The sequence below is a fragment of the Nelumbo lutea genome, chromosome 6 (assembly GCF_056320005.1).
Source record: "Nelumbo lutea isolate HS-2025 chromosome 6, American lotus-T2T, whole genome shotgun sequence".
Classification (NCBI taxonomy): Eukaryota; Viridiplantae; Streptophyta; class Magnoliopsida; order Proteales; family Nelumbonaceae; genus Nelumbo; species Nelumbo lutea.
Window position 1 is genome coordinate 14,539,477 of NC_142689.1, and position 11,793 is coordinate 14,551,269.

General features: G+C 37.4%; 1 protein-coding gene across 10 annotated transcripts; it reads left to right on the plus strand.

The window, feature by feature from the left end:
* Positions 1–2,081: 2,081 nt before the first annotated feature.
* Positions 2,082–7,255, plus strand: LOC148847512 (Leucine-rich repeat (LRR) family protein). 10 transcript variants are annotated; one of them, XM_088950012.1, is made up of 10 exons: positions 2,082–2,286; positions 2,371–2,442; positions 2,535–2,627; positions 4,124–4,205; positions 4,402–4,458; positions 5,596–5,660; positions 5,744–5,839; positions 6,069–6,155; positions 6,262–6,342; positions 6,463–7,255. In XM_088950012.1, exons 1-10 carry the CDS (start codon positions 2,281–2,283, stop codon positions 7,066–7,068), a joined length of 1,245 nt encoding a protein of 414 aa, XP_088806138.1. In that variant the 5' UTR covers positions 2,082–2,280; the 3' UTR covers positions 7,069–7,255. The 10 variants fall into 10 exon arrangements, with proteins under 10 accessions (XP_088806138.1, XP_088806140.1, XP_088806142.1 ...); XM_088950014.1 differs by having other exon boundaries at positions 6,304–6,342; XM_088950016.1 differs by having other exon boundaries at positions 2,082–2,226.
* The last annotated feature ends 4,538 nt before the right edge of the window (positions 7,256–11,793 follow it).

The window sequence follows — 11,793 nt, forward strand, 5'->3', positions numbered from 1 at the left end:
CAGCTATTATTTTTCTTCCTTTTGAATTTGTTGACTTCGTTCAAGGTTTAAAAGTGTTGGAAATGCAAAGGGTATTGGAAAGACAATCTACGAGATGTATTATGCATGGAAATGCTAGGAAGATTAACTAATCCTAAAAATATATATAGACAACAATAAATACAAGTTTGGGACATAAATGGTGATCATTGAAAAATGATGAAAGAACTAAAATGTGTATTTTTTATTTTGATTCTCATAAGATCAATATAATTTTCATTAATATTTATAGTTTTATAAACTTTAACGATCGATTTCACACTCATTGACAAATATCCACTAAGAATAGAAAATTTAAAGCCCATAAAATTATGATAAACAATTACAGTATGGTATATTGTTGGACCTATGGTCTTTTGATCTAATGACCAAGGTTTAAATCTTTGGGCCTGTTTAGCAAGTCTTTTTGAGAAGATCTTGTAGTTTTGACAGTCAAAAGATGCATTGAGTTTTTGACAAAAGGTATGGGCAGTTCGAAGACCATTTAGCAAATGCGTGTCTTTTCGTGAATCGTTTCTTGCGTTATTTTGGCGTTTTGTCTTTTGGTGGCTAGATCTTTCGCGTGCCAAACAGAAATAGATTGACTTTCAGTCTTCCTGGCTTGTAAACAGCCGAAAGACTGTGCAAAAAGATACGCCAAACAAGCCCTTTATTAATGAGAGAGAAAAGAGGGGTTACTCTAAAAAATGTAATGTATCAGCGATGCGAGTGTCATGGATGGAATAAAATAGTGTTTCATCTATTCCACCTGTGCCACATGCCCACAAGTCTCGAAAGCAAAACGTATCAACTGATACAGATCAATACATTGTGATATTTTGAATCTTGTTTTTGATATGTATGCCAAAGAAAACAAATTACTCTTCATAGAAGGGACATCATTCAAATATTCCATCCTAACAAGATTTTAGCCAAAATTTATATTGTAATAAACAGAAGTTTAAAGGCAAATTGAAAAGGAGTGGAAACAAATATTTTAGTTTTTTCTATGGGTTCAACTAGGATATCGAAAAGATATTATATCCTAAAAATGTTTGACTAATTAATTGGAATTATAAACATGATAGCCAATCAGGTGTTATTTATTAAAATTCATGGTTGGGTTTTGATTGGTCAAAACTCTTTCTATACCATGTCTTTCTCACACCATAGATTTTTCCTTTTTCTATAAGAGGTAAATAGGGGGTGTTTGCCAATGTCAGCCTTTTTGTTTTTGAAAGTAAAAACAACTCAGCAATATTATAATAGCTAAAAGTCAAACATTTCGGTTTGAAAATTTTCCCATCTAATTTATAAATAATAAGGGGTGCAATTTCAACTTGGTCTGGCCTGGGCTGAGGATTTGTAAAAATTGAATGGGACCCGCCTAAAAATCTGGGCCCATGCTGTGTAAATTGTAGGAATGCAAATGTATCAAATTGGATTCAAATCAGGGTATATTCGAATCCGATCCGATACATTAAAAATCTGATCGGATCTCATAAATATTCATTCGAATTCAAATCCGATTACGATGTCGGATATCTTAATTTGATCTGATCCAATTTCGTTTAAAAAAATAATAAATGATTAAAAGAAAAAGAAAATATAATAATTTAAATAAAGAAAAACAAAAAAATACAAGTATTTTTCCAACTGTTTTTATCATATACATACATTTTTTATAAAAAATAAATAATATAAAAATTTTACAAAAGAACAATATAAATAATATTGGGACATAAATGGTAATCATTGAAAAATGATGAAAGAACTAAAATGTGTATGCTTATTTTGATATAATTTTCATTAATATTTTGGTAATCAATATAATTTTCATTAATATTGTCAGAAAAATCAATATAATTTTCATTAAAATTTTACAAAAGAACAATATATATATATATATATATATATATATATATATATATATATATTATGAAAGATCTGATCTTTGATATCCGAATATGACAAAATAGGACCTCACTTGGGATCGGATCGTTATCCGATCCATTTGCACCCCTAGTAAATTGTTCAAATATCAGGGTGTTTTAGGAATTTACGAAAATGATGACATGGGCGCCTCTTTTCAGGTTTCAATTCAGCGACTAGTGGACTGGACTACACTATTCGTGCCAAAGAACTAGGGTTTTGAACGGAAAGACATGAATTGTTTGAGCTCTGAACGGGTCTTACAAGAGAACCAGGGTCGCAGTCGCGATTCCATTACCTCTCTTATGCTTCACCATAAAGCTCTATCTGATGCGCGTATTCTTAGTTATCATTTTGTCGAGTCTTCAACTGGTGCCACATTGATTTATACATTTCCCCTGAAATTCTTGTTCTCTGCAGGTTTCTTGTTTGAGTGACTTCAAGAACTTAGAGAGGCTTGATCTTGGCTTCAACAATCTTTCCTCGCTCGAGGTACTGCTCAAACTGTAGCTTTCCCGCTCTATTTTCGTGCACTAGAAATATATGTGTGGAATCTTACTCTGTAATTCTTAAATTTACACTAGGGCTTAAGGGCATGCATCAATTTGAAGTGGTTATCAGTTCTACAGAACAAACTCCAGAGCTTGAAAGGAATTGAAAGCTTCTCTAAGCTTACGGTGAGTAGCAAATGGAAACAAACTTCCGTTACTAGTTGCGTTCACTTGCCATTGCAGTTAAATAGTTATTAACCTAAATCTGCTTTTTGTTCAATACTTTGCAAGCCTTGTTCTTCTTGGAGTTTTGTTTTAAAACCCTGATTACCATACGAATGGAAGGACTGTGAGAGTTTTAAGGGAGCATAACTAGCTATTGACTTACAAGTTAAAATGTTGTCTTGGTCTGTCTATCAACAAAAAAGTTGGGGGACAATTCCCCATTAGTACCCTGTACTTTGGACCTTTGGGGCTAGTGCTACTTTAGTTTCCGAACATTAAAACATGACAATTCAGTACCCCAACTTTCAAAACCATTTGTTAACCAGCCATTAAGTGGCATTTGAAAAGACAGAAATGCCCTTCGAGTGTCATCTAATTTTTTTTATCAACTATCCAAATGTTGACAAAAAATTAACAGAAGAGGCAAGGATTTGGGACTGTATTTTTTTGTTAACGTTTGGATGGTTGATATAGAGAATTAGATGACACTTGAAGGGCATGTGTCTTTTGAAATGCCACTTGACGGATGGTTAACGGCAGGCATTGGATTGGCATGTTTTGAAAGTTCGGGTACTGGATTGTTGTGCTTTAAAGTTCGGGGACCAAAGTGGCACTAGGCCTAAAGTACAGGGTGCTAATCAGGAATTTTCCCAAAAGTTAAATGTTGCATTCGTATTGCTTTCTATATTCCCTTTCATTTGCTATTAACTTGTTGTTCTGTTTATTGAGCTAAAGTGATATTTTCCCCGCATAGGTGACAGTGCAAATGGATGGTTGCCTCACTTAATTGCCTACCTAATTTGTACATGCTGCTATGAAAAACGTTTATATTCTTTTGTTTTTGATATTATAATAATTAAATAGATATTATTACCGAAATGTCTTTTTTGGGTTTATATACTAATTTCTTTTTTTATTATTTTCTTATTTGTTAGGGTTCAATCAATACACATGGTGTATATGCTCTCTTGAACCTTCAAAGCCTGAACCAATAAGCAAGGAAGAACTTAAAATTCTGTCCAATCAACACATCATCATTGTTAGCATTGTTGTAATCATCATCATCATCATCATCATCATCATCACCATAATCTTCTTCTCTTCTTTTTATAGGAAAAAAGTATAAGCCCCTTTTCCTATATAGGGGCTTAGTCCCTATATTTCTGGAATTTCTTTTCTTTTTTTCTTCTCATAAATATGTTGAGTTTTTATGTTTTTATATGAAGCTTATACTTTTTTTATGAAGTTTATAGATAATTATCAATGAAAGATGGTTGCTGGTTGCTATAGAACCTAGGGAATTACCCTAGAATTCATGGTTTGCTCCCTATTGTCTAGCTTTGCCTTGGCGCCTTGCAAACTATGGGAACTTAGGAGCTTCTTTATCTGCACTCTGAAATCTGAATTGAACAAGGGGTTGTGACAAATTCACTTGCTACTTGTTCTATGTCAACCAGGTCTTAAATGCAGGCAAGAATAAGCTTACATCAATGGATGAAGTCAAGTTCCTCACAAGCTTACGGGCACTAATTTTGAATGGTAAGTCCAATGGTTAACTCAATCAGTTCTTTGGCAAGCCCTAATGCTTTTTTGATGGGTATTTTATTCTTAATACTTGAGCAGTTAAGTTTTATTAGTTGAAGAAACATGGGGCTTATAATTTTCTTATTTGTATTTTATTGTGCCTTCTGGTGACTTTTCTTTCCTTGTTCTTTAATTCTTTTTGTTTTGGCAGATAATGAGATATCTTCCATTTGTATGCTTGATCAACTAAAGGACTTGAACACTCTTGGTATAAATGTCTTTTCTCCCAAGTTCTCTGTTTTTTAGATGGAGCTAATTTGATTTAAATTATTGTTAATACTTTTTGATTTTTCAATAATTCTGTATTTATATCTATTTCAACTGATATAGCCTTGAACTATTTGTTGGATTTGCATAATTCAAGGTTCAAGCAATATATTTTGTGAAATTTTGCTTATGTGTTGTCTATGTCTGTTTGGTTCACAGTCAGAATCGGAATTGGAATTGGAATGGTCCATTCCAATAGTCTGTTTGGTTCGGACAGTCGGAATCGGAATCAGAATTGAATTCCTTTGGAATTGGAATTGGAATTGGAATGGTCCATTCCCTCAAATGGGGGAATGCCATTCCTGCAGGAATGGAAATGGAATTCCAATTCTGCCCAACGAAACAGTTGGAATCGGAATACCTCATTCCGATTCTGGTTCTGGTCCCCTATTCCCACAAACCAAATGGGGCCTAAATCTTTTTTAACTAATGAAAACCTGAATATATTGTACATTATTCCACAAGAACAACAGAAAACATGTTAGCACCTGAGGCTGATTAAGGGGGTGCTCTCCAACATCAATTGTTTTCTTTGTTGTGATTTCAAGAAAACTAGGCCCTACAAATGATTTGGAAAAACATCACTTTATTGAAACAAAAACATATTCTTGGTTTTGTAGTTTTTTTGTTTATCCAAAAGTGAAACCAGGAATAAGATCTTGAATTTCTAGTTTCCAAAGCATGATTTGCTCTGGAGGTTGTTTGCCTTGTCGCCTAGGTGCCGCCTTGACAATTAAGTGAGAAGTGCATCTAAGTTACTTTTTTTATGTATAGAAGAACATACAAAAATTCCCACAGAGGGGCCTTTATTTATTTTTCAAAACTGCCTACCTTGTCAATTTCCTGAAAAAAGTTCCCTTGTTTTTTTATTTTTTCTTGGGGGGGTTGGGGGGTGCGGTTACAGAGATTAAAAGATTACTAATCTGTAATTGTTCAGTTTCATAAATTGATTAAAAAAACATCATCATGCACATATTTGCAGCAATACTGTTGAAACAATTGTCCTAGGAAACTTTTTGTTATCATATTCTTCTTTGAAACATAACCAAGTTCTTTGGCTTTTTGGATATGTCTGCAGTTCTTTCTAGAAATCCAATTCTCAATATTGGCAATTCGTTGGTCAAGTCGAAATCAATCACAAAAGTATGCAGAAATTTTGGTTTTACACTTCATTCTTCATAGGTATTTAATTAATATTTGTTTAAAGCTCCTGGGAATCCTTCCAGCTGTCTCTCTCCAATTGTCAAATTCGATCAATTGGTTCTTCACTGGTTTCCTGCGTGGATTTGAAAGAGGTTCGACTTGCACACAATGAGATCATGGTATGTGTCAAGAGTAGTTTTCAACCCTCTCTATGAAAAGCCATCCTTAAACAAAATTTCCATGCAAGTTAGTTAAGTACCATTTTGTTGTCCTTACTGATATTTACTCCCTCAGTCCCTCCTTCCTCTTTTATTGTACCGTTTGCTTTTGCTGTTAAGTTATTCATCCTTTTTGGTGATTATAACTGATATTTACTCCTCCCCCCCCTCTCCCTTTTCTCAAAACAAGACACTCTCACATGAGTTGGCTCACAATGTGAAGCTCCAAAACCTGGATGTTGGAAACAACTTGATCACAAGCTGGTCAGACCTGAAGGTCAGTCACTTACATATTCTTTGTTTGTCCTTTTGCTTCATTTTGTTTTAGATTGTTGAAATTTTATTTACTCATTGGGTATCTTGGCTACATATTTAAATGGTAGGTAATATCCTCCTTACGCAACCTGAAAAACCTGAATCTACAGGGAAACCCTATAGCTGAAAAGGAAAAATTAGCTAAGAAGGTAATAAAAATTCGTACATTTTTTTATTGGTATTCTCATACCCTCTCTCTCTCTCTTGTTTTCAAATTTACCCTATTAATCATTTATTCTGTTTTAATTTGGGAAAAAATGTTACTGCAGATAAAAAAATATGTGCCAAACTTGCAGATATTTAATGCTAGGCCTATGGAGAGCAGCAGCAGAAAAGAGAAGGCCTCCAAGAAAGATATCAAGCATCATGAAACTGATGATTCTCATGTTAAAAGCGCTCTTGATCTGGAAGAAAAACATGAGGTTAAGATAGAAAACCCTAGGGTAAGCAAGAAGATCTCTAGAAGTACCAAGGATGCTGATGATGTTGAAATAGAGGTAAAGCAGAAAAAATGGAAAAGAACCGAGGAACTCTCAAAGAGAAATGATTCAGTTCATGACAAGGATGATGTCACCGCCATGGACAAGAAAGAAAAGAGAAAGCAGAAGAAAGCAGAAAAAAACGAGCTTGACATCATCGATGATCGTGAAACTCCATTTATGGAAATTATTTCTTCTGAAACTGCTAAGAAATTGAAGGATGGTAATAGAAAGGACCATGAATCTATTCAGGACATCAAATCTGTTGGTGGTTTAGTTACATTCCCAGCTAAGATAAAGAAAGCGAGAAAGAAACTGGGGGCAGGACATTCTGCACTCCAATTGTCACCTGGAATGGAAATTGGAATGGGTGGGCAATCAATGTGGGATGCTTAACATGGGGGAGAAGTGTATTTTTTAGTGCTTGGAAGAGATTATCCTGCAGATGGTCATCTTCCAGGTAACCAATCTGCACCAAGTTTTGAAGTTGTGCTTCTTTACTTTTCATTTGTGCTTTCACCCTTGTAGTTATCTGGTTAGATAGTGTAACTTGTACAATACAATCAGAATTATGTTCCCTCTAGATTAGAAGTTGAGCTCTTTTAAAATATGATCGTCTGATAAACCGGGCTAGAAAAACCATATCAGAAGTAAACACGTCAGTTGGTTCATCTGGTAACAGTATTGGAACACTGGCATGCTTACTTCTGATTGGTGTTCCTAGTCTGGTTTCTGTCTTTTTTATGGCTCATCTTGAGTCAAATCCTAGTGGCAGTTGCCACATTGTACTTCCCTAGTTCCATTAATGTGGTAGCACCTAGTATAATACCCTATATTCAAGAGAAACAAGGTGCTGAATAAAGGGAAAAGAGATCAATGAAATACAAAAGTAATTAAACAGAAGGAAAATGAAAGCGCCCATCATAGTTTCTTCTTTACAACTTCAGCAAGGAGGGGGGAATTAGTTGGGTAAACTACCGGGGCCCCTCTGTACTTTGGGGGTTGTGACACTTAGCCTCCTTTATTGTATCTGTGACGAAAATTTTAACCCCCTGATGGTCGTGAGAAATTACCTTTGTGACTACATACCCTTTCTAATATACTTTTAAAGTAAAAATTGCAAATGGGCGATGTCTGCTTTTTATGGCACACCACTTGGCTACTCTCCGTTATGCACTCTGTAGCCCCATGAACAAAATGATAAAAATGCCCTAAATAAAATTTCGTAGAGAAAATTTTAGTAGCCAAAACCGCGCTGGAAAAGGCCGGCAAGTTTTCCAGCACCCAGCTTGCTACATGTAGGATTTGCGCCCCTTGAGAATTACTTCATTGCATCCAACAAAATTATTGCAATATACCTAATCTCTGACTAGTGGTTGGGAATGCTATTAATAGTTTCTCTTGCAAAAATTCCTGCAATATATTTGTCTCCAACATGTTTCAAACCCATATAAACTGTGAGGTTTTTATAGATTTATACAATTGAGAATATTTTTGTCCTTCTCTACATATAACAATAAAAGTGGGATTGTAAAACTTTGATTATAAAAATCCTTATCTAGATATGGCTTTAATACGATGAGATATATTATAGAACTGCATGAATGAAATGGCCTCACACAGTCCATTCCACTTGGGCCACGTGTCAGTTCCTTTGATACTTTAAACAATATACCTTGTAGGCTTGTACATCATATATGTATTAACCATGGTTTTAAAAAACGATCCGGAAACAGCCTGTTTTGATAAAAAAAAATTAAGAAGATAAAAAATAAAAGGTCAAAAACCATTGAACGGGTTAACAGTTTGATCACCCGAGTCAATGAGTTGTTGACTTTTTCAATAATTTTTTGTTAGAGATCAGGTTTGGGGTAAAACGGAACCAATTGCTTGGATGGTTCTTGGGCCGAGCGGTCTAATTGTTTGAGTCAACGACGGTTCAAAAACCATGGTATTAACCTTGAACCATGCAGTGATGATAGTTGTTGGTGCTAGCTAAATACAAGGCCAACATAGAGGTTCCATTTGATTGACGTGTGATGGAATAGCCTAACTTTTTATTTTATTTTATTGCCAATTACATTACAGGGGATCAAGGGGTGGGGCAGAGCAAGATGCATTAAGGGAATCTGGATTCAGTCCTCACAAAATTTGTTCTCGTATCAACGTCACAGCACTTCCAGCCATGCATTGGGAAATGGGAAAATCTCCTCTGAATGAAATCCAGCCCTATGAATGAAAAAAAAAATACAACTACGGAGATGTTCCAAATGCATGGCTGTAAATGTTACAGGACGAGGACAAATTTTGTGAGGACCTAATCCAGACTCTATGTAGGGTCCACCAACCTTGCCACAGAGAGTTTGCAATTAAGCGGGTTATGCTACTTGTTGCCAAGAATTAATATGATAGATATGATAGCCATATCCCCCATATCTTATGGTATATGGCTGCAACTGGATACACATGGATACACCAATATATACATTTAAAAAGTTTTAGAACATTGGGATGCGCCTCTAATACTTATAAAATTAAAAAAAGAATTAAAAAACTGAATCATTTGCATAGGACCGTTTGGCTCGGGAACCGTTTAGGTAACAGATTCTGTTTTAACCTTAATCCATTCCTGGTCCAAAAATCATTGACTTAGTCAGAAAACCACTGACATGGGCAGCCGAATCGTTAATCCATTTGCCCTGGACAACAGTTCACAGTTAATAACGAAGCAGGAGATTGAGAGGTGGAGGGACTGAGACAAAATGATCTCAGATTTGTCCCAGACAATAAGATTTCAGTTCTCATATCAGAGAGAGAGAGAGAGATCAAATCTGATATCTCAGATTTCAGTTCTCATATCTCAGAACTGAGATTGTGTTTCTGTTGCCCCCATTAGGGGGTGTTCAAATTCAGTTGATAAACCGAAAATTTTAACCAAATTAAACCAAATAAGTAAGTTCGATTCAATTAATTTGGATATCGGTTCGGTTCGGTTTGGTTTTTGTTTTTTTCTTTTTAAATCATTTTTTGGCTTCGGTTCAGTTTGGTTGAGATTTTCAGTTGAATTGAACCAAAAACCAAATTAGTGTTTATTTAATGAAATATATTAAATATTTAATGTGATCTATTTAATACTTTATGCTAATTAATTGTTATATTTTTCAATGTCCAATTTGGCAATTTCCCATTGGGCTCTAATTGTTTGTGAATAAATTTTAATTAATAATTGTTAATTAAAACCTAGACTGATCATTAGTTATTAATTATTTTTTAAAGTGACCAATTGGCCAACTCTCCATTGGCATACGGCTTTGGGCATAGCTTTTAACTAATAATAGCTAATTAATTAAAACCATTGGGCTTTGGGGCAATCTAACTTTTAATTAATAATAAATTAATTAAAACCATTGGGTTTCAGGGCCATTTTAACTTTTAATTAATAATAAATTAATTAAAACCATTGGATTTTGGGGCCATTTTAACTTTTAATTAATAACACTTATTAATTATAAATAATTTATTAGTTGTTGATCAATGTTTGTCATTTATATGGAATTAGGGCCCCACCGAACCGAAAACCGAATCAAATTCAATTAGGGTCGGTTTGGTTTCGTTGGAGAAAATGGTCAAACTGAATAGTCAATTAGGTCCTCAGTTCTAATTGAACCGAGCCGAACCGACTGATTGTACACTCCTAGATTCTGTCGCCATCATCGGTGAATGCCGCTGTGTCACGGGGGTAATTCTACAGCGGAAGAAACCCGTGCGGCGTCCTGGCCAAGGCAGGCCAGGACAAGCCTTTGTGCGCTTAGAGGCTAGGAGTTGCCCGATGGGATGGCTCCACCAAAGTCAATAGCACTGGATCATGACCTCAAGTCCAATAGCCGGGGCACTCTTCTGGCTCAGACCGGTCCATGGGAGGCGCCGCTTACGCGCTAAAGGGGGACAACCATCATGGAAGGCGACCATGCGCCGATGCGGTGACTTGGCACCGATGTGTAGGGTCTCCTGTATGCCGATGATGACAGGCACCTATGTGCCATGATGATAGGCAACCGTTTGGGCCGGAACCCACCCGTGCGCTAGGGGCAACGGGATAGCTCAATCAGCTTGGGCAAGGGGCTGGCGAGGTGTAGGGACGTGCTTGAGCCAGGCCCGCGTGCCAAGCCTCCCTTGAATGTCGGCAGCGCAGTGCCGGTCCAACACTGTCCCCATGAGCTAGTGTGCGCCCATGAGGGACCCTGGTAGCCATGCTAGCCGTTAACCAGGGCCGCCCCGCAAGGGGATGATGGTCTACAAGTGCCAAGGTTAGGCACCCAAGGAGGTCGACCACCCCTCCTCAAGGAGTACGTTAAGCTTTCGGTGGTCTGCCTGAAGATGACATCAGTTCTCCCAAAAGTCTTACAGGCGAAAATGACGGGCATGTCCCTAACGTAAGCCTGCCAAGCGTAGGCAAGGCTAAGCCTGCTTTGAACCGTAACAGGCTCCCCCACTCAATCCATTGTCATCCTCGACAATGGGTCTTCCTCGTGAATGGGCGTCTGTGTCCCGCGCCATCCACTTCCTTGCCAGTTCCAGGGCTCGTCTGGCTAGCCCGGGTCTTGCCTATATTGGTGTCCATTTATGGGGACGGAACCATTTCACCATGCCAGCCTGCCTGGACTTCACCCCAGTGTCGAGGTTACTCAAACCGCGCAATGGCTATGCCGTTGAATAAGGGCCCTCGAAGAAATGTGTGGTGCTTCGTGGAGGTCCGCCCCATGCATCATCTTACCTCAAGGCTCAACCGTCTTCTTGGTAGCTTTTCAGTGATGCTACCGAACACGTTGATAGGTCTACTCCTCATGTTGGCGATCACCTGGGTACCCTTTCACCATGCTGGCCTGTAGACTTCACCTCGCCCTGTGCGGGTTACTCAAACCTAGCCATGGCTTATGCTCTCCTGGGCCCTCGAAACTACGCTTCGCCTCGCCGACTCGGGCTACATCTTCACTCCGAGGGGGCCCCACTGCTGCTGCCTCAAGGAGACTTGACCGCTTCGAACGCTTCGAACGCGAGTGTGGCAACTTTTACCCATGAGTTGTCGAACATGCACTCGCCTTGTGATGAGCTTCTGCTGCT

Excerpts from the sequence above, each read along its gene's own strand:
- LOC148847512 (XM_088950008.1), top strand. The coding sequence starts at position 2,184 with ATGAATTGTTTGAGCTCTGAACGGGTCTTACAAGAGAACCAGGGTCGC. Across the intron at positions 4,459-5,595 it reads AAAGGACTTGAACACTCTTG|TTCTTTCTAGAAATCCAATT; the intron begins GTATAAATGTCT and ends ATATGTCTGCAG. Across the intron at positions 5,840-6,068 it reads TTGCACACAATGAGATCATG|ACACTCTCACATGAGTTGGC; the intron begins GTATGTGTCAAG and ends TCTCAAAACAAG.